The following is a 23,348-nucleotide window of genomic DNA, read 5'->3' as shown; positions in this document are numbered from 1 at the left end:
TCCCTTTCACCCCCCTCCCTTTATCCTTTTTGGGATCCTTAGTGCTTTTCCTAATAGACAATCTTATATTATAAAGAATATAAGCAATATCATTTTGTTGCTTCAAGGGTGTCCTGGGTGCCTCTAATAAAGCAATTTCAAAGCTGACAAGTACAGTTACTTTCATTTTGAGGTGAAGAAGTGATGTTAAAGGAGGCTGAAATGACTCAGGAGGAGGTTGGCAGACACAGGACAGTCTGGGGCTCTTGAGTTTCATTCTTTCCTGTCAGACTGTGCCTCTGACAAGCCTTCCATTTCTGTTTCCTTAAAAGATTGCTTAAAACCATGTTTCCCATGTATTCCAGTGGTCCATAACAGTATCACACAGATTAAGAGTATTCACCCATTTTGGATCTTCACTTTGGATCTTATTTTGGCAACCCCTGCATTCTCCATCTCCCATTTGGGGAGTAAAGGAGAGTCTGGATGCACCCACAGGGCAGATTCAACCTCTGTGGAATCCCCTTCCTGAGTCCCTGCCTGTCTGACCCCCTGGGTACACAAACCTGGCAGAGGGTCCCTGTGCCTGCCCTCAGTCTGTTTGCAGGGACTGGCAGAGGCTGGGACACAAAGCTGTGAGAGGATTGTGAAATGGCACATTCCTTTCTTCGGTTGGAATAACTTTAAAAGTGCATCTAATGGGATGAATGGAAACAAAGAATGCAGCCATTATAATAAATGTTACAATCTTAAATATTCCAAACTGTTACATTGATGGAATAGGAGTGTAAATAACAGTACCTTGCCTCTCCTGCAATCTGCTTTTCTGGTAAGAACTGTCCAAAAAAATCCGAGTCTGGATAGTGTTTATAGTTACCCCTATGGTTATGTTGCTGTCCTGGCTGACTCTAGGCAGGATTACCTAGAGGGGACTTGCCAGAGGCAGGATTATATCTGTGACTTTACATAAAGCTGCCTAGAGAGTGATGGGGGTCATCAATCCACGTGGATTGATTACTAGAGAGGAGATCTGTGGGATACAGCTCTTGGAACAAAGAGAAACCTCCTGTCAATGTGAGTCTTAGGTAAAATCTTCGTGGCAGAGTAAAGTTTTTGTGCAGTGTTTAATGACTTTAATAATCAGATGAGAAGTACCAAGTGATATAAAAGACAATTTCCTTGTTCTGAAAGCCTCCAGTCATAACCCTTGGAACGGAGAGCAATGATTACACAGGTTATGATTGTCTTTGGCTTCAGTGGGGCAAGTTCCTTGGTGCCCATGAAAATGTGTGATTAAATCTGAAGCAGAATTCTACCCTTTCATATAACTTCCTCATGGTGTCAGGACAGTTTCTAGATAAATAAAACAGCCTTAAAAAAACCCAAACTAAATGATTGGCTAGAGGACTGGAAAAAGAGTAGATGAAGGCAAGTACATCTTAAGTGATATAACTCAACACTGTTTTTCCACATATGTTTTCTGTATGTTCTGAAAAATATATGGTTAAGCCTTGAGCAAAGATTATACATTTGATTTCCTCTCAGAGCAAGGGAAATAGTAGCTTTTTTCCTCAACTGGAACAAATCCATGCATTGCTTCTCAGGGCAGCTTTCCCTGGGTACAAGCAGTACAATGCTTTTGTTGAGTCTTACCAGTGCTTCTACTTCTGATCCAAGAGGATTTAACAGCCAAAAATCACCCTCAGCCAAGAGAGGAGAGAACAAGGAGGATTAAGGGGGAGAAGGAGAGAGGAAGAAAGACACAAGACTGTGTTTTTGTCATGTTGTGATTCTGGTTAACTGATACAAAAAGGAATAGAAAAATATATTCACACTTGCAATGCACTTTAAATAGATCATGTTCTTGCCCATTAGGCTGAATTTCATGGTAGCTGAACATTAAATGTGATACTTTTAAATTCAGGGTTTTGCTTCCTAAGTGCTGAAATTAAGCTCTCCGATTAGGCTAAGGATGTGACTCTTTTGTCTCTGAAAGAAAAGGCAGCTATGCAGGGTGAGAATTAACTAAATTCCGGGGGCTTATCCTACACTATGGAATTTATATACTTTATTTTTTTTCTCCATTAAGGCAGAGAGCTGTGTCTGTGTGTGTGTGTGTGCACACATCATCTGTTGGCAAGCACATCCTGTGAGCTGTGTAGGAATCATCTCTCTGAAGGCACAAATATATCTTGTCAGGCTGTTGTTGATTACTGGGATGCAAAAAACAGCCTTTTAGGAATATCAGAGCTCAACATACTGACTGGGACTGCTATTTTAATTATATTCCCATAATGCCATGCTTGGGAAGCCGGATGTGTGGGGTGCTACAAAAAGAAAAAAGATTCCCTCCTCCCACATTCTTCTTGTTTCATCCTCCACTTGTTCGGGCTCTTCCTGCCAGACTGGCTTGTGGCAATAGCACAGAGGTTTTCCATCTTGTAGCAATATGCTAAACATATGATGGAAATCTTTCCTGGGATACAGCCTCACTGGGAGGTCCCTCTTACTCTTAATAGACACTGTGGATGTTCATTTTGAGGACCCAAGTTTCAACTTTTTCCCCTTCCCACCCCACCCCACCCCACCCCACCCCACAGTGGGCCACAAGAGATTCCCTGAGCTCTGGGATAGGAAAACTGGTGTTGAAAATAAAGCTGAGAAAGAGCTGCCTGTTTTGGTTCTTCCCTTTCCTGGGTGTTTATTTCTGAACCCCTTTCTTGGCATCTTTTTTCCTTTGCCCTTTTCCTCTCGGAGGCGCTGCCTGGCTGACCCGGAGCAGTCCCTCAGGATAAACGTGCTGACCTCTCTGGAACAGGGAGCTCCTGCTGCAGACACCACTGGAGCTGATTTTGTAAATGCTGGAACAAAAGGTTCTCATTTTCTTCCCTCCCAATCCAGGATATTGGGTTAGGCATTAATGACACTGAGCAGGAGGTACTGAGGAGTCATTTCCCTTTCCCTCTGCTCCTGTGGCTGAAGTGCTGCCAGAGTTTAAGGGAGCAGACCTTGCACATCCCCTGCGTGAGCAGCAGATGCAAAAGCCCCTGGAGGGGTTGCACATGCACAGTGAGCACACAACAGGCTGAGGAACTTGCCCATTATTCCTCTGTTTAAAAAAAAGACTTTTTGTTTTTAAACCCGCACAGAGCACAAACTTCCATGCTTTTGGATTCTGTATTTTGAATTTGTGGTTTAGTTTAAAGGCCTGAATACTCACACCACAGCTGCCAGTTTAAACCCAGGTACCATCAGAGAGGATCTAGTGCAGTACAAAGCAAACCCCACCATACTTCTGTGATGCATTTTTAAGAACTGATGGGAATGTTTGACCAGTTTTCGGATTGATTCGGATAACTTTTTGGGAGCAATAGGGAAGACATTCCTTCATTTTAGTTTGGTGGATATATTTTTTTATTTTTGGTGACTCTTCCGTTGTGTTAATTGACAGCTGAGACTGAAATGCTGTTTTATTCCAGCTTTGCCAAATGAAGTTTGTGTGATCAGCTTCCCTGGGAATCCCTCTACAGCCCAAGTCCATCAAAAATTCCATGGTCTCAAAAGCCAGATTTGCTTGGGAGTAGAAACAATTAAGCACCTAAGTCGTGCCTGTAGGTATTTGCTGGGGGTGAACTGTGCAGCTTTTCAGAAGCACCTGTAAATGTTCTCATTTTCCAGTTTCCTGCATGTTGATGTGTGTTTGAAAGCAAAATTATTGTCCAGGTTTTTCAACACAGTTCCAAAAGACAGGTGAGTTCTTTGAGGTGTATATGCTGCATGATCACTAGTTGCCAAACACAAACTCTATATTTGCTGCTGTTCCACCTTTAGTAAAAGATAGTTGTGTTTCTAGAAAGCCAAAGGTGGGGGAAGGAGTAGAGCAAAATGGCACAATAAAGCATGTTATCAGCATTGGAAGTCTTTTTGGACCTTGATGAATATTCCAGATAATGAATTTAAGAACCAGACCTCTGCACACCATGTGACTGCATCACCAGCTGCTTGGCAATGTAATGAATTGATTCCATCCCAGAATTGCTTTGCTAATTGGATGGAAAGCAGTCTGGTGTGCAGTACTGGGAGGGTTCATTTCCTGGCCTGCTGAGTGCTGTGCAGTGTTTGTGTGTTCAGTCCTTCCATCAGGAGCAGGGACTGTGACCCCCACAGCACTTATGGACACTTCCACCTGCACACAGCACAGCACATGGGCTTTCTCTACTCACACACTCCCAGGCTGAGCAGGTAATCTCAAGCCTGCTCGCTCTGGGTCAAGCTTTAAACAAGAGCAGATGATTGTGAAGATCTCCTTAATGACAGTTTTTCCCTTTTCCTATTTGTTACTCCCCCCAAAATTCTTGAGGATCACACAAATCTTCCCAATAAGCTGCTGGGAAAATCCGAGGAGCTGATTCAAGCTCCTCCTCAAATATAAAGTTGTCCTTCCTGGCTGGTAATGAAGAACTTTGACAAGGGTTGTTTTCACAGAGAGCTCAGTGGCAGGACATGACTTTATTCTGCTATATTTTTTAATGCTGGATTACTTGTTTGCAACACAATAAAAATGGCAATTTTAACTATCTATGCACCGTTTTACACTATGATTTTTTATGAGAATTATAAACCTCCAGCCCAATGGAAATTAATTTCAAAACATTTGCTTAGCATCCACTGGGGCATTTCTAGTCAAGCAATACCACATTTCATGGCAGAAATTTGGACTTTTGTTTGGGTATAAAAAACCCCTAAACAACAGCTGCTTTTTCCTGCTCTTTCCCAGTTAATTCACCATAACTGCAGGCAGTAAAAGGCCCTAATGCACCCCAGGCATGTGCATTCAGACATACACAGGCCAGGGAGGCCACTGCTGAACCGCAGCACTGGGACTTAGAAAATATTGCATCAGTTTAAAGTGACTTAAAGCCACTTATCAAAAGATTCTTACGTTTTGAAATAATAATATGCAAGTAAATTTCTTAAAAAAAATATGTATATTCCCAGTTTTATATATATATAATCCTTTTCAGTCAAAAAAAGATGACAATTCCCATGTCTCTGAAAACATCAGATTAAGTAAACAACAATCTTATGCCATTCTATTTGCATTTTTAATCAGTTTTTTAAGCAGCATGACAAGTTGTCCAAGGACACACAAAGTAATGGATAGGTTATATGATTGAGACAAGCTTTGAAGATGTCTATTGATAATGACTGAACAGAAAAGCATGCAATAATGGAAATATATTTATTTCCTTCTTGCTACTTGCTTTTTATTCTGTGTGGGTTTCATATGAAGTAGATGAAGCTTTTCTTGGTCAAAATGAAAAGACAATTAAATTTCTGAATTGATTAGTCATGAACTGTAAAGTAAATGCAACAAATTTAAGATGAGAAAGAAAAATGGTAATTAATACATAAACCCCTGATATTTTCATTCATGCTTTGTGGCTCAAGGGTGTGGTAATTTAGAGGACTGTTGCCCTCAGTGGGCAGCACCGTGTGCTTGGGTCCTGCCAGGAAATTCTGAGATGATCAGGCTGAAATAGTCTGAATGAACCAAGGTACTTTCTAATCAATTGACTAAATGTTTAGATGTCAGAATTACAAAAGCAGACAGTCAGAAATAAGACAAATAAATGATTCCAGTGCAGTGTCTCTATCCTGCACACAGATAGATACACACACACAGATGTATCTTAATAAATAAGATACATAAAAATTTCTATATGTACACACCACCTTATACACATTGTATAATGTAACCTATAGATTAGTCATAATGGTGGGTGTTTTTATGCAGAAACACTTTTTATGTGCTCATTTAGCCACAGTCATGACTTCCTAACGTGAGTACAACTGCCTGTGGAAATCAGCCTGTCAGCTTTGGCATTCCACCACCTCTGCCCCTGCCCTGTATCCCTGGGCAGCAGTGCTGTTGTGGACAGCCTGGGACTGAAGGAATCACTGCAGTGATTCTGGGCAGTTTCCTGTGGTTGCTGACCTTTAACAGCCCTTGCTGTATTTCAGCCAGACCCGCTCAGAGGGAGGTGTGTTGGCACTGCCTGGGCTGAAATGATTCTGTGCCTGTGCAGGGACAGATGTTGGTGCTCTCTGGATGACACTCAGCTCTCAGGTTCATTTGTGAAGAGTCAGTCTGTGAAGACTGAAGATCATCAGTAGTTTTACTGAAAAATACTGATTTTCCCTCTAGGCAATTCCTGAGCTGTGTGCACATCTGCACCCATTGCAAGTGGTCTGTTGAGTTTGTGTTTTGAACTCTTAACTACTGTAACTTGTTCAGAGCAAACCTGGCACTATTTGCCTCTATTTTGTCAGCTGTCATTGTTGTAGTTTTTTCTTGACAGCTTTGCATTTACTAAAAAATATATTTTTACGTATGTTAAGAAGTGTGTTACTACTCTCTACTTTATGCACAGCTTTACAGAGGTGCAGAACATAATGCAGACTTATAGAATCACAGAATCACAGAATGGTTTAGGCTGGAAAGGACCTTAAAACTCATCTCATTCCACACCCTGCCGTGGGCAGGAACACCTTCCACTAGCCCAGGTTGCTCCAGGCTCCATCCAGCCTGACAATGTGCAAAGCAAATTCATTCAATGTTTTCATGGGATCCTGGCAAAGTGCAAGCTCATCAAAACTGATGTGTCCCCATAAAACCTTCCACAGCCACACCCAGTATGTTTTCTCAGAGGAAAACACCAAGCCCTGTGTTCAGCTGTAATCTCTGCTGATTAGGAATTAAGAGTGTAAGAAGCCGAGGTCCCGCCTAAATTCAGGTTTTGTGTGTCCTCCTATGCATTTTCACTGTAGCCCTTCTGAATTCTCAGTTAAAAACTCTTAATCATTTGTGCTCCATGGATCTGACCCTTCTAAAACAGAAGAATCCTTCTCTATTTAATGGCCTGTGGTCAGTTCTGCAGGGTGCTGGTGTTGTGTGAGGGTTTGAAATGTGGATCCCGGGAGGTGGTTCCTCCAGGGATGCTTGTTAGGGCCTGCTGACTGCACTGGGCATATTTCAGAGGGCTTTACTTTGGATTTTTACCTCCATGATTCTGAATGCCCATTCGAGGATGGAGAGTATTGGGCTCACTCCTGAACCTCATTTTTGGTTTACTTTCCTCTGAAGTGTCTTAATGGAGGTGTCATTCTGCTCTCCCTGTTTTACCTTCTGGTCCTTTTACAAAACTGAGACTAAATTCTCGGTACAATATTGTGTTAACTATAATCACCAATTCTCCAAGTGTTTCTGGCAACTAATTAGTGCCAGCAGGGTGTGATAAATCCTTTTGTAGGGGTAGAATTGAGGTCTAAAAGTAATTTGTCCTCAGATTTTGCTGGTTACAAAATGAGTGTGTTAAAAGGGGAGTTTCATGGTTAAAACTGTAGGTTGACATGAACACATAAATATAAGAAGCCCAAAGTAGGAATTGAATATTTTGAGGATGTTAGATAACAAAATTTGATAGTAAACAGAAGCTGCTGAGACCACAACAGACTTGTGTTCATTGAAATCTCCAAACACATCTTTAGACTCCTTTGCAACACGTCTGGACCTGAAACAATTGGCCAAAATTGTCTGCACTGCTTATAAAAAGTACCTTTAAATGCACTGGATATCCCTGACCTGACAGTAATTCTTCCCTTTCCCCTGCCTGAGCAAGACTTCAATCAGCTGGCAGGGTGATTATTCACATTAACACCTCCAGATGCAGTGCCCAGCCAGCAGCCCCTGCTCTGCAGAGCTGCCAGTGTCTAATTGTTTATGCCAATGGCAACTGAATTTCTGAGGCTTTCTTCCCTCTCCCCACTCAGCTGGCATTTCAGAGCAGTAGCCTTCTTAATACATTAGCTTAATGCATCCTGAGCTTTACCAAATCTTCCATCACCATTCTCCTTGAAATCAGCACGCAGCAAAAATGATTTAGACATATGAAAAAATAAACCTCTAAGTAGCCAGGTTCTTGCAACAGCAAAACCAGATCAAATCTAATGTTCAAAACAGTATAATTGCTACAAATATTGGTTTGGTGAGCAAATGGATTTGCATTGATGGGATGTCGTGTCAGGATTTAGGGAAGTGAAGGGTAACTCACTTGAGCACTGTGAGTTTGTTGGACATGTGGTCTCTGCCACAGCCCCCCTTGTAGTGACAACACAGCCAGTGTGAGGGGCAGAGTCTGTCACCGCACTGCACTTCTGTTTGACACAGCAGAGTGCTCAGTTCATCTGAAAGGAGGAGAAACAATAGATGACTGGGTAACAGGCAATTACTTCCTGAGCAACAAAGCCACGTCTCCTGAAAGTCAATCTTCCTGCGTCTGAAAGCCCTGGGTGGATGACAAGACTCTCTTTTCTTTGTCAGACATGAAAAGAGCCTCAGACTGAAACAAACATTTCCTATCCCGTTGTTGCTCGTCATTTAAGCTCCAGACAGACGAGGTGCAGGTGAAGCACAACAAAGAAATCACAGGGGTACTGTGCCTCTGAGCCTGCTGGCTGCCTCACATGCTTTAACATCCAAATTTAACATCCATCTAAACAATCCATCCTTGCCCCAGTTTAACACACAAATGGGTAAATGAGAGGAAAAAAAGAGATCCGTTATCTTGCATAAACCTGAAGGACTGGATTAAGGACTTCTTAGCTCTAAGTATAATTATCTCAAAATCCCCAGTTTGACAGTTAAGGGTAGGAACTGAGTCTGATAGAGTGGGTAAGGATTTTTTTTGAATACTCTGAATAAAGCCTTGGGTAAATTTGTAGGGGCATAAACAGGTTTGGTTTGCAGAGACATGAAATCCTATAGTGTCTACAGATCTGCATGGAACCCAATGTTTTACTGGCTCCTCTGTTGAATGATGGAAGCCAATTCCCAGGACTACTGCTGATTTTGGGGGGCTGAGTAGAAACTGGATCACTCATCTCTGCCTAGAGAGGGGCAAAAGGAGTAATTTTGCCTTGTCCTTTGATAGTGTAGTTCCTTTTATCCTTCTGCACAGTTCCTTCAACATAAAGTTCCTATTTTACTTTTCACCACTTACTGGCTCTACTTTGGAGGTCACTTCAGGCTGAACACCCCTCTCATGCAGGAGGTAATGCCATGCTTTTCTCCCCTGCTACTGGTGGAACTGGGGAAGTCCCTCTGGGATAGGAACTGTATGAAAACACCAGGACACCACAGTGACGGTTATTATCTTCAGAGGGAACCATTTAAGACTGTGAGCTGTAAAACTTTATATGGGCAGATCCAATTTTCTGTGGACTGAGAAGCAGTGGATACAATGATGGTTGAGAGGAGAGTGTGCAAACCTATCCCAACTGTATTTCCCAGGTGTAGCAAGAGCAAATGATGTCTTTTGTGAAGCCAGATGACACAAATCATCCACCCGTTCTCAAAAGGAGCTGTAAAATAACTCCCAAACCCCATGAAGATATGTCAATGATCTTTTGAGGAAGAAACTCAGGAACAAACAGCAGGCAGGGACGGAGGTGTCACAGACTGAGCAAATAATGTTTCAGTTCTATGCAGTGAAAATTCCTTTGATCCTGAGAGTTTCATTTGTGAGAAAATGCTTTGCTTTCCAAGGTGATGTTTCTCTCTCAGTAGATGCTATCATAAAGTATTTTATCTTCAAAGTGTGTTTTAAAAGTAAAATTGATTTGAAACCATTTTTACTCCGGGTGAGAGGGAGATGACAAAGCCTCCAGAGAAGGACTCTCTGGTTCTAACCCCATGTGTTCCCAAACAGAGCATTTGGGACAAGTGATGGTGTACAAATGACTTTTAGGGTTTGTATTCTTATTCAGCACACATCTGAATGAATTTTGCAGTGAAAATTGGTGATTTGAGAACAATCAAAACGATCATATCAAATTTAGGTTAAGGTGCAATATTATATAAATGTGATGTATAAAATTAATCCACAGTCTGAAAATTAACCTTCATTATTAAAATACAGCTCATAGTTTACAGAGAGTTTTCCTATGTTAGTAATACCATTTTTTTTAGTCACATGACCTTTGAATTGTATATCTGTTAAACTGAGGACACACTTCTTGCCTCCACCACTGAGTGATAATGCTCTGATGTCCCACCAGCAGGAACTGGGCTCTGCTGTGTAACCCTTTCCACTTTTTAAAAATCCCAAGTCCTCACTCCTGCCTGGAGCCTCTGAGCTTTGAAACCTCTGAGCTTTGAAACCTCTGAGCCAGCTGTGGAAAATCAGTGGTGGTGAAGAAGGATCCTCCAGTGACATGGAGGTGATTTAACAGCCCTGGAGCTTGGCAAGAGAGTAAACAACACATGGCACATGTGGGTTTGGTGTCTAGGGCTCTGCTCTGCTGCTGTGATTTACCTGAGGATGACACAGAAACCTGTGCAAAACACGATATAAGGAAGACAGATTCTCATCTCTCTGGTGGCTCCTTGTACTCATCAGTTCCTTAGTATTTTTTCATTGATGGCAGTTAGAGAAAGTTAAAATAACCTTAAATCAGGGGAGAGACACAGGATGTCATTTCAATCTTATTACATACCTTGACACTGCCTTTAACCCTGCATTTTAACAGGTGGTCCTTGGGAATCATAATTTTGCATGCTTGAAAATCTGGGAAAAAAGTTGTTATTTCTACCTCTACAGATGCATCATCTTATGCCTCCCACTTTGGGAAAATTTCCAATTTACAGATTTCTTCCTTCAATAGAAATATTTTCTTTAATCAGAAGCACAGAAATGTGAAATTAGTGGTTTTTTTTTTTTTTTTTTTTTTTTTTTTTTTTTTTTTTTTTTTTTTTTTTTTTTTTTTTCATTTTCCTTATTTTAGGCATCTGTCAGGTTTTTAGACATCCTTCAGGCTGGCTTATAGGATCAAGTGCCAAAAGCACAGATTCCGTTTAGGGTTGTGCTGTTCTAAAAGGAAAGCATTTTCTAAAAAGTGTCTATGTATGTACAAAGCATTTGTTGGTGGTATTCTGATTTTGTGCTCCCTCTAAACATTGGGACATTTCTAACTGGGGCTGATGCTCAGAGCACAGCCCACACACCAAAGCACGAGTGTGCTGTAACTGCATTTTCAGTCTCTTATTGGATGTCCCATATTCTTTCTAAAGGAACATCTGGTTCCACAAACACAAGGAATACATTTACTATGAGGACTGTGATTAGTGTAGTTAAAATACTCTTCCAGTGATGTACAAAAGGCTTCCCAAACAGCTACTCTTTTTGCTCCTGTTTGCAGGGTGTGTGTTCCTCCTCCGGCACCAAGTTCAGGCCAAGCCAGAAATACTTTTGATTCCCGTCCTTCCCAATGTGCCTCTCTCAGGCAGAGCTGGAATTACAACATCAAATGACTGGATATTACTTGTCAACATGCAGCTGCAATAAACCAGCAGTGCTAATTTTCCTTTCAGAGCTTTATTGTCTGTACAAGGCAGGAGGGTTTTAATATTTCTTTGCTGGGCAGGGAGTGAGGGTCTCATTGCATAATCACTGCACTGGGAGAGGCAGATTTCAGGGCAATTCATTAAGGAGAAACAAGGAAATATGGTTTACAACTATCTAGAAACTCCACTCTTCTCTGTTGGGCCTTCTGTGACCATCTTTTTAAATAAAGTTTGTACTTCTTGCCAGCAGTTTTGGGCCAAGGACTTGCACACTGTGGGTGTTTGGAGAGTGAAAATGGCCAGTCTACCTCAAGCACAGAGTGTAACTTTGTAAATAACAACAAACAGGGAGCATTTAGCACAAAATACTGACTTCTGCAAACAAGAAGTGATTGTTAAGTGTGGATTAGAAGCAAAATTCAAAACGAAGTGGTCATAGTAAGAACTGGTCTTCCAAGTGTCCTCACAATCTGCTGGTTGCTCTGCCATGTGCTGTTACTCTCTCCCATAGAGGACCTGTGATCTCTTTTGTAAAGCTCCTTTCTTGGAGACCCTGAGTCCTTGCTGTAAAAATCCCTTCCCTAGGGGAAGGGAGACACCCCTGTATTTGTCATCCAGTATGAAAAATACTACAGTTCCTCAGTAAGTGGATTTGTCATCTAACCATAAAAACCATACTGTTCTTAAGTGAGTGGAAGCTGAAAATTGAAGTGTACCTTCGGAGTATTCCTCTCCTGTTAACAAGTCAGTGCCAGGTAATGGACAGATACCAATCCAGGAGAGCCAGGCTTTCTCCTTATATTGCCATGTAATACAAAGCAATTAATATTTCTGCCAAAATTTTTTTCTCTTCCCTCCTTTTGTTTTATCTGGACACCTGTAATGTGGAAGGACAAGGCCAGTTGCTTTGTGCAGGATCCAGCATGACAAAGCTTGTCTTAGCTGTTTTTTTTAAGCAGAGGTAAGTTTGTAGCAAATTTGCAACTAATTAAAAATAAAGCTCTGATGCTGAAAATCTGTAAAGATCAGATGCTTGCAGAGCTGCTTCTGTTGAGCCACGAAACTAAGATTAGTTGCTAATGAAGAAAAAAACAATTGCTGCAAGACAAATCCTTATTTTAGGGAGAGGAATAAAGGAATTAACATATTTGCAGCTAAACCCAGCAACTAAAAGATAAGGAACTTAGAACTAAAGAGCCCATAGAAAAAAAAAATCATAAAAGCACTATTTGCATTAAGAGTAGAGAACAATCATGGGGCTCTGGTTGGAATGTCCTTCAGCAAATTATCTTCACACAGGTCCTTGAAGATTGTAGGGGTCATGATGTCATGTGAGGTAATTTTTAAAAAAGTCTGAGGTGTTTCAGGAAGTTCTAGCAAGATACGTATTAAGTCTTGGAGCTAAAATCCCTGTTGGCAGAAATGCTGTCAAAGCCAGCTCAATTGCTTTCTTCTGCCAGCTCAGAGTTGGAGGCCGAGTTTTCAAAGCACCTGAGGACAGAGACTCTGTGCAAGCTTCCCAGAGGTGTCCACCTCTCCTTGAAGGATGCTCTGCATAAAGGCATCTGGGCATCCACTGCACTTTTAGGTGCTTGAACAAACAGCTGCAATGCAATCATCACCTCTAAAGCATCTCTCCCCCTATCCTTCTCTGAGAAGTTTCTCAGCATGGCTGTTTGTACCAGCTTGATGGGATCCCCTCCAAAAACTAAAGCATCATTTCTCTTCATTTGGTAGGGGCAGGCTGGGACTAGACTCTGTATGTTTGCCATGAAGGTCCAGAGGAATGAATTCTAATGTGTTATTCTTCCACTAAATAAAAATCAGAACTGGGAGGTGGGAGTTGAGAGAAGCTGCTTTAAACAAAACATGAAGTCAGTAGTTACAGTGGAAGTGAACAATTTGGAGTTTTCAAGAGACATCCTGTACGAACAGGAGGATGAGAAACTGTCAGGCTTGAAGGGAAGTGAATCCATTTATTAGGCAGATTCCAGCCTAATAAATTAAAAGGTGATAAATTTATTCTTGGTATAACAGATGATTTCAAGCCACCATAAAATAAATTGATGGCAGAAAGATACTGAGCAGGATATTACTTATTAGGGGAGAAGAACAAAGAACTGAGGTGAGGTTCTGGAGACCTGAGAACATCCTTCCCTTCTGCACAGCTGCAGTCATTAAAACATGAAGTGCATGTGGAAAACTGCAGGGATACATGGGGTGTGCCCTTGAGGAAAGGGAGGTGGGAACCTCTTCAGCACTGTCAGGAAACATCCACGCTGAGAAAAAAATAGAGTGAATGAAGATAAAGAGCAGATTATTCTGGGGATCAAACTTTGCTGTGCTCTGAAGAAAAGAGGGGCAGCTACAGCATGTTTCCCTCACTGCCTGCTGTCACAGACCCACATGGTTTCTGGCAGTGTTGGAGAAGAGAGAGACTGAGGATGGGTGGCTGATGCTGGTGCTTTGATCACTGACACTTCTCAAGGGGATGCTGTGCTGTGCAGAAGTCTCAGTGCAGAGCCATTCCCTCTGTCTCAAACTTCCTGGCATCACGTTCTCACTCCAGAGACCAGCTCCCAGCAAAGCTGCCACACCCAGGCTGAAAACCTTGTCTTTCTGCATGTCCCAAACCTGGGACAGCCAAGAGAACTGCTGTGAGGTACTTACACAGAGCCCACCCCACCCTGTTTCTTCCCCTGGGTGAGCTGAGGCAGCAGCTGCCCCTGTGCAGGTGAAGGTGTGGGTGTGCTCGGGGTCAGTGGGAGCTTGTGTTCCTGTCCTGGAGAACTGCATTAGACTGGCTGAGCTGGGACACCATTCTGCTAAAAAGACAGGATTTGCCTACAGGCTCCCTAGCAATGGAAAGAGTGTTTTATTCTTGCTGTGTACAGAGCCATTTCCTTGTTTATGAGTAGAAGTTTATTCAACGTTCCAGTGCAGCTCCCAGTGACACACAGCTGGCAGTCAGCTGGGCTGGCACTGCTGCTCCCTGAGCTCTCCCAAATCCCCAGGGACAGCATTCAAAGGGGACACTCCAGGGCCTGCTGGTTCCAGGTCGGTCATTCCTTCACCTTTCCCTTTAGGAGGTGTCTGTCCCTGTGGTGGGAAATCCCAGGTGGGATTTCATGCACAGAGCAGAGCCACAGCAGGAATGATTCTGTTCCTTCCTCATTTTGTGAAAGAACTCTGGTCACTGGAATAATTTTGTAGGATCTCCAGAGGTTCTAAGACAGGAATCTTAATGCTGGATTTGAAAGCACTGTCTGTATATTTCCTAGTTTTGGTGTTTTTCATTCAGGCCTGCAAATGAACCTTTTACATATCTCTGGACATTCCTTGTGCTCTTGGATATAAGAGTGAATATCATTAAATGGGTTTATCGTACAGATTTAATATTTGAATACATAACTATACAGTTTGGATAATAACCATCTTTCTATAATACCTGATATGTATTGGCAACCTGGATAACTGTTTTTGCTTTTACCTATGTCTACAATCAATTCCTTCAGAGACAAATCCCAGAAGTGCTAGGAAGGAGGTAGAGGAGGTACCAATATGAAGGAAAGGAAGGCAGTTTGGGTAGAAAAATTTTTCTGCCTTTTTATTTATCTGACACTTTTAGGCTCTCTTCATTCAAGTATTTGAAACAGTGACTGAGGTTCATGACTGCTGATTAATAATGATTTATATTTACTGTCAATACTTTCTAGAGATAAACTTGACTTAACCAACCAAACATAGCTGATCAAAACCTAGAAACACTTGGCGAAGAAAATCGTGTGTTTCTCTCAGAAACAAACCTCTAAAGCAACGAAGCCAACAGCAAAGTTTATTTCTGATCAGAAAGGTGTGTTAAATGCTGAGCCTGCCAGTGGCTGAAGTCACAAAGCTCCATTCCTGCCTGGACTCTGCTCCTGTGATTTCACCCCTTTGTCCTGGACAAGAGCAGGATTCTCCAGGCACAGCCCTCTCATTGTGGGAAGAGCTGCAGTTCTGCTTCTGAGCCTTTGCTCTTGCTCAGGAAATTCAGTGTTGGGGGAGTAAGCAGGTTCAATCCCTGGCTTACATGAATTCTCTATAGCTGAGGAGTCCACTGAGAAGTCTTCCTGTCGTACCTCCCAAAAGCCTGGGACAGCTCCACTCTCTTTCCATAGTCACTATAAAATTGAACCATGGCCACAGTTTGGTTTGGTTATTTTCCTGGCTAATGCCTACCTGGCATTTTGTTAATATTATCTTCTTTGTCAGTAGAACATTTCACAGTCTGAGCCCTACAATAATTAAAGAGAAGAGCCCTGGTGGAGAGGCCCAGAATGTCAGGCCTGATGAACTGTATCAGTAAGGCCAAAGTAAAAAAAACATAGTCTAAAAACTTAATTTTAAGAGATATAAGTACCCATTTGGAAAGGAGTGCAATACTCAGCCTGCTCTGAACTGTTTGCTACAACATTTCTATTACAGAGCTCCAGAACCTGAAGCCAATGCAGTAAAAGCTGTCCTGCCATGGAGGAGTGGGAGGGAGAGTGGCAGGGAAAAATCCGAGTTAGGGGCCAAGGATCATGAAAGCAGAGAATAGGTAGGAAATAATGGTTTTCATGTATGAATTCCAAACTAAGCACAGACTAGCTACATATATAATGAAGTGCTATGAAATGTCATTTTGTGCATCATGTAAACCCAACATTACTCTCAACATCACTGTGAGTATTTTCTCACCAAGTCTTCAGGCAGTTCACTAACAAATGAGGAGGCTGCCACATGTAGCATTTACACTTTGCAGTTATTTTTGTACTGCTATTAGGTGTTTTCCATGACTTAGGTGGTGCCAGTTTGTCATCTAGTAGGTAGCCAGAGGCTGAACAATTTTAATCAGCAGCTGCTAATTTTGCACTCACTCTTCAGCCCAATTTTAACAGGTTTTTTGAGGAGTTCAAGGGTAACCAGGCAGTCTGAGAGACAACACTTGGCACTGACTTGGTTTTGCACTGTCTTCACTTTTACCAACCAAACTCTGATCCCAGTTACCAAAGTTTTCTTAGGGGTAGATCCTACAAATACCTGGTGTTGACAGAAGCTGGTCTTGACTCTGACTAATTTCTCCAAGTTGGTAGGTTGTGACAGCAAGTGTTTAAAATCTTATTATTTCTAGTATGCAAATGATAGTAGCTCTCTCACTTTGTTGTTCCTTTATGCACAGTCCAAAGTAAATAAGGGAACTTTTTGTCTGTTCTTTCTTTAAACCTTACACATAATCTTATGTTTTCTCATCCATTATGGGCATCTTTGATTGAACATGGTTACAAAGTCATAGTCTAGTTACAACATGGCTTTTCTTGAGCTGCAGCACTTGCTCCAAGAGGGATCTGGAGGATTTTAATTGCTGTGTGTCTATTTTTGTCATTATTTCTTCCATCTAAGACATTGAACATGCTACTCTGTTTCCCTGCATTCACATGGTTTTCTGCCAAAATAGGACCAGTGACACAAGGATAATTGGCTCCTTCAATGCTGTATTTCCTTTTCAAAAAGCCTTCATGTAATAACTACAAAAGGCAGTCATAAAAAGGAGAGTTAGAAGCAAGTCAAATGTCAGGAATTGTTTTATTTCAGTGACTGGAAGTAATTTTTAGCCACATTTTTTTCACTAGTGGGTGCCAAAATGATACAAATTTTGATTGATGTCAGTGTGCTCCATTTGTAAATCAGTTTTAGCAGCTATGTGCTAATCTGTTGTTATGGGAGAAAATGCTGAAAAAGAGCATTTTAATTTTTTTAAAAATGAAATATTTAAGTACTTGTACCTGACACAAAATTGATGGTCCTCAATTTCAGACAATTCTGTAATTTCTATGAATTTTGTCTTTATAAATATTACAAGGTTAAGCACATTTCTGTTAACTCAGTTGTTTCCTTAGTCAGGAAGCTATTTCCTTTTTAATGGGTTGATGTGTATCTGGTAGAGGACTTTTAAAAATTATATTCCTACAGCTGTATATGACTGCAAGGCATGCCATTAGTGCAGTATAAAAAAACATAAGAAAAGGAGATTACTTACGGAGATTGGAATAATTACTGCCTATTCCAATACCAGTGGAGCTTCCAGAGATGAGAGGAAGGTGGAAGAAAAGAACTAGGGAAGGAAAAAATAAGAGAAAAGTCCTTCATAGCAGTTTGGGTTTTTTTTGCAACCAGATGTCTATTGAAGACACGCTGTGTTAATGTGTCCCTGCTCTCTCTGGGCAGGATTGCACGTTTCAGATTCTGAGTGTACACAGAGATGTAGCTCAAACAGAGGGGAAACACCAAACCAGTCATTACTTTCTATTCCAGGAATCACTCCAGTTCAGGAAACGGTGTGAATACCTCTTAGATTCAAAACCCCACATATAAACAACACTGTGTTATATAAATATGTTGATTATTGTTTTTAAGTCAATCACCAGTCCCTGAAACAGGCACCTACCACTGTTAAACCAAATAATTCCACTAATTTCTTTAAGTGCAGCTTAAATGCATCAGGTTGGTGTGTGTCGAACTGGGCTGGAATAAATTTATTGTAAAATTTGATACCAACACTCCCCCTATGCATTCCAGCTTTAATATTTATAACTTGCACTTAAAAGATTTATACTTACAGGCAACAAAATGCACATGAGTAAAACGTGTCCTAAATAACAGAAATCTTTAGATGTCTCAGAAGATGGGCTCGTTTGCATTGCAAAGCTGAGTTCTGGCAGTGACTCGGGTGTGACCCAGCCCTTGTCCGGGGGCTGGGCTGTGGCACCCGGGCTGAGCCCTGTCCCCTGTCCTTGTGCCACGGGGGTGTCCCGGCTCCTGCCCCTCCGGCGGCTCCGCCATCCCCGGGGAAGGGGCTTCTCCCTTTTCGGGAGGGGTTCCCGACTAACAAACTTTCTGCGGCCGGGCAGGGTCCTGTGGGGTGCGAGACCTGCCCCGCCGGACCCCGCAGCTCCCGCGGCTCCTCCTGCCTTACCCGGCTCGGCTCCTGCTTTACCCCAGCACGGTTCAGCCCTTCCTTACCCCAGCACGGCCGCTGCCTTTCCCTGGCACGGTTCATTCCCTTCCTTTCTCCAGCTGGGTTCAGCCCCTGCCTTACTCCAGTCCTGTTCCTTCCTTTCTTACCCTACCCGCGTTCAGCCCTTTCCTTTACCCCAGTCAGGTTCATTCCCTTGCTTTCTCTATACCGGTTCATCCCCTTTTCTCACTCCAGTCCGTTTCATTCCCGTCCTCTCCCCATCCAGATTCATCCCCGTCTTTACTCTATCCTTATTCCTTCTCTGCCTTTCCTCATCCCGGTTTATCCCCATCCTCCCCCATCCCAGTCTATCCCGTTATCCCCCCATCCCCATCCCATCCCTGTCCCCCCCATCGCTGTCCATGCCATCCCCACCCCATCCCTGTTCCCCCCATCGCTGTCCATGCCATCCCCACCCCATGCCTGTCCCTGCCGCCCTCCCGGTCCGTGTCCCTGCCCTCCTTACCGCAGCCCGCCGCCGTGCCCGCTCTCTCCATGCGCCCCCGCCGCGCTCCCTGCCCGTGCCCTGCGCCCGCCGCGGCCGGAGCGGGGCCGAGCCGGGGGGGCCGGTCCGTGACCCCCGCCGGGCGGGCAGGGCCGGGCACGGGGGGAGCGGGGCCCGGCCCGGGGGGGCTCGGGGCCGCACATGCCGGGGGGGCCCGGGGCGATCCCGCCGCGCATCCCGCCGTGTGCGGGCCCCGGGAGCGGGGAGCGGGGATGCTGCGGGGCTCGGGGATGCTGCGGGGGTTTCGCCGCCCCGAAAAGGAGCTGTAGGCGGATAACGGCGCTGGAAAGCCGAGTCCAGCCCAGCACTCGGACTGAAAGGGAGGGAGTGCCTGGAGCAAACCCGCGGGGATGGACGGGATCAGCTGGCAGTGCAGAGGCAGGGAATCCGTGGGGCTGCATAGGGATAGGAGAACAATGTAGTCTAGAGTCTAGCTAAGAGTGCTTTAAAATGGTAAGATCTGCTTGTTACCAGGGATCTTGGAAACGTTTCCCACTGTGGATGATTTATGCCCTAGTGCTAGAAAGAGAGGAAACAGGGCTGCAGCCGGTACCAAAGCCGAGGAGCTTCCATAATTGTGTGTTTACCTGTAAGAATAGGGTGTCATTAGCTTTTTGAGGTAAACAATGCAATGGTGTGGTCTGTCAGCAGTTTGGGTTTTTTTTAAGATCCGAGTTCCATTGGCAGTTTCTGTCTGTCGGGCACACGTTGGATCTCGCAGAGTGGTCGCGCTGATCCTGCTGGTGAGTGAGGGACGTGGAGGTGGAGCTTCACGAGTGTGGAGTGTGTACCCAGACTTCTTTGCTTCCCTAGCCCGAGGTGGCTTTGTAGTCCAGAGAGCAAGTTCCCTCACGTAGGAACGGCTCTGAGCTGTTAACTTCTCTTTGGTTTAGTAGTGATGGATTCAGGGCTGTGCTGGACTTTGCGGTGGATGTAAAGCTTGTGAACTCTCTGGTCTTTCTGTAAAAAGTTTCCTGCTGTCATTGATCACCTTTTTTTTAAATTTTTTTCTTTTCTTATTAAGTCTAGGGAAGCATTAAGTGAGTACAAGGCAATTGAAATCAAGGTTTAGGGAATGTTACAGGTGTGTTTCCTCATGGCTCCTCTGGACAAAACTGTAGTACCCGAGTACCCTAAAAGGCCGTAAGATGCTGCTGCAGAAGTTTTCTTCTGATTCACTTTCTCACCTCCTCAGAACTTTCAACTCCTTGAAAGACCGTTTCATTGCAATTCTTTATTTAATAAATGGAAACTGCATGGCTTCATTTTAGGGCTCTTGGTTGTTTGGCCATGATATGAAGGTGTGAATCTGCATATGCAGCAGATAAGCTGATTTCCTGTATGCTGGATTTTGGATATGTGCCCTCTTGGCCTCATTCTGCATCTGAAGAATCACGTGCATGTGTAATGCTGCACTCAAGGAAAATAAAATATATTCTCCACTTTAAATTTCAGGAATTTCTGATGTTTAGCCCTTCTGCAAATTTTGGTGATGACATCTTTCCCCATTGGCACCCTACATTTGCTCATGCTACTGGTATTAACTTTAGTCCTGGCATAAAACCTTGGGGGTTTATGTTTGACTGAAAACAAACTGTGGGAAATGTAGAGGTCTTAGTACCTAACTCTGATGCAGGGGAACTGCTCAGAGTTTGGCAGATCTGCAGAAATCTCTCTCTCAGTCTGGCTTTAGAGCCCTTTCTGTGATAGTCTTGTCCTTTTTCTGTTGGAGGAGTTGCAACTGCTTCTGAGACAGAACATTTGTTCTGGGTCAGAAAACACAATGGACACATGATCCATCAGAGCCTGCAGAAACATCATCCCAGTTATCAGAAACCTTTTGGACACTCACCAGTACTCGGTGTGCTCCTCTGGAATAGACCCGGCTGTTGCAAACTTTGCTCACCCCACTGATTCCCAAATCTGCATCACATTCCTATGGACATGGGGTAGGTTTTTACCCCTTTTTCCTTTGTGTTTTTTCGGCTTTTGGGGTTCCCCTTTTTTCTCCTCAATGGCACCTGACTGGCACTTGGATGTGATGTGGGATTCAGGGCAGACTGTTATTTGCACACTCTGCAGTTCCTGCTGGCAGGGTGATGCTGTGGACAGATTACATCATTATTGGTTTCTTCTTGTGGCATCTGCTTTTCTGTTTCGATAAAATAAATTTGTATTAAAGAAAGTTCTCCACAAATAAATGCTTTATACATTGGAGTTTGGTTATGGGCTATACATTGGAGTTTGGTTTGGGAGAACTGGAACAAAGATGACCACTATCCAGGATTATTGCTGCTTCTAGTTTAGCTTGACTTAGAACATCACAGAGCAAGAGAGACCAAGGTAATATCTGTCTCTGTGGTTTGTGGCCTGTGTGTCCCATCTGAATTCTGTCCCTTCTCAAGAAAGTTCTTTCCTAATCTGTAGGAATGGGGAGTGTGCCCTGTGGAAATAAAGTACATTAGGTAAAGTTTGGAATGGTATTCCTTATAGATGGAACTGGACAGAGTTGCTGTAGCCAGTGGGTGTTTCCCAATTTACTGACAAGGGAAAATGAGCAAGGAACCATTGCTGAAGACAGATAGTTCTATTCTTGGATGATTTTACATTTGCCCCAACCTTGGGACCTCATTATAAAGCTGCCATTGGTGCTGAAGTGACAGATCTCGGCTCAGCTCCCATCTCCTGTGGCTTCGTTGGGATTCTTGGAGCTGAAGGGATGCTGCAGTGTGGTGGCTCTTGGTGACAGCCAACTTTTGTAAGGCAAAATAAATTCTATTGCTATAACGAGGTCTCCTTTCGACTGAGAATTTTTATGTATTCATAACAAGGCTTTGGGGGATGCTGTTTTCACTTCCTTCTTTTTCTTTATGGAAAAGGTGGCAATGAAATCACAGTCATTTGGAGTATACAATTAGTCATAGATAAAATGCCTCAGGATGAGCAAAATTGATTAATAAGTGGTTTTTATATGGAAAATCAAGTAGCAGTGATTTTCCTCAGTGCTGGCTGCTGCAGGAGTCCCATCACCAAATGGATTCAGATCTCTCTGTCTTCTTGTCACTTGGCCAGGGCTTGCCCAGCAGTGCCAGCAGAGCTGGGCATTCCCGGTGCTGGGACAGGGAATCACACCCGGGCTGAGGGAATTCCTTGCTGGGAGTTCCCACTGTGTGATGGACCAGGCTGAGTAAATCTGTGCTTGCTGCTGGAAACGAAAGAGGTCAGGAAAAGAGGGTCTGGGATTTGATAGGAAGCACCTCGTGCTTTCACAGTTTCCTGAGTTCTGAACTGTAATAAACTGAACCCTTTGAAAGAAGAGATTTCAAATTTTCTGAAAAAACCAACCAGACAGATATTTGCCAGATCCTAAAGATTTTTTGACTTTGAACATATTGTATAATTGCTAACAAAGGAAATTCCTCTGTGCTGAAAGCTATTTTAATGAAAATAGTGGAATTAAAAATACATAAAATTACCGCCTAACATTTTTCAGCTAGCGTTTATAGGACAGGTAAATTTATTTGAACAATATTTTCTAGAGTTTTAAATCAAGTGTTTTACTTCTTTAGGCATAAAATCTGTCAAGAGGAAAAATAATTTTAAATTATTAATACAGATGAAGCGTATCAGTAACAAATATTTTACAGCAGCATGAAAGCCCAAAGGCAGAAGTCGTGTTCTTTTACATGCTATGGAAAGAAATGAGACCTGGAATGAAGGGGCTCTTCATTCTGTTCCCATAGTTTCTATGTCAAAAAAGGATTCTGTAGGAATTTTATGTCCTGCCCAAATTCTCAGAGGCTGTTTTTCTGCTTTTGAAAGTTGACAACTGTCTTTTTCTGTGGAACAAAAGGTGCTCTCAGGCTCTGGGGCCAGAATTAATTTCTTGTTTATTCACCTCTTGCAGAGGTTTGAGGAGAATGGAGAGTTATGCTGTCATTGCCTGATGTATATATATATATTTTAATCTCTACATATGCCCTAAGAAATAGGGTCCAAGATTGTTATTGAAAATTCAGTTATATCTCCCCTGTCTGACTGTGGTTTCAATCTTCCTGATGCCAATTGAGTTAATTTTTAAGGAGGTAGAATGGCAAATTATATCTCAGTGTTCTTTTTCCTCTCATTCTGCGACTCCTTAATTCAATTTATAGTTAATTATGCAATTTATTTTGTGTTGAACTTTCAAGGACCTTAAAGCATCTTACAGTGAATATAGAGTCTCTCTATTTCCAAGAATCCTTGTATGAATTTGTTATAAATTCTAATGGGACATTTAGAATTAAGGATGGCCAATGGATTACTAACAAATAATAATATCAATGTCCCTGGAGATACATAACTATAAATATACTGAAATATATAGAAAGAAATACTGAATTATGTAATAAAAAGCATTTAAAATTAGGTAACAGCAGTAA

At 42.7% G+C, this 23,348-nt stretch overlaps 1 protein-coding gene across 1 annotated transcript in view; it reads right to left on the bottom strand.

Moving 5' to 3' along the window:
• BEAN1 (brain expressed associated with NEDD4 1) overlaps positions 1-19,015 on the bottom strand; it is a 54,202-nt gene extending 35,187 nt beyond the window's left edge. Inside the window, 2 exon segments of the mRNA XM_039384455.1 lie at positions 17,445-17,519; positions 18,889-19,015. Coding sequence (XP_039240389.1) covers positions 17,445-17,519; positions 18,889-18,919 — 106 coding nt within the window. The 5' untranslated portion in view covers positions 18,920-19,015.
• Positions 19,016-23,348: the final 4,333 nt, after the last annotated feature.

This window comes from Pipra filicauda, unplaced genomic scaffold (genome assembly GCF_003945595.2).
Source record: "Pipra filicauda isolate LSUMZ 115617 unplaced genomic scaffold, ASM394559v2 scaffold356_size1356884_pilon, whole genome shotgun sequence".
NCBI classification, from domain to species: domain Eukaryota; kingdom Metazoa; phylum Chordata; class Aves; order Passeriformes; family Pipridae; genus Pipra; species Pipra filicauda.
This window is presented reverse-complemented; position numbering and strand designations above follow the sequence as displayed.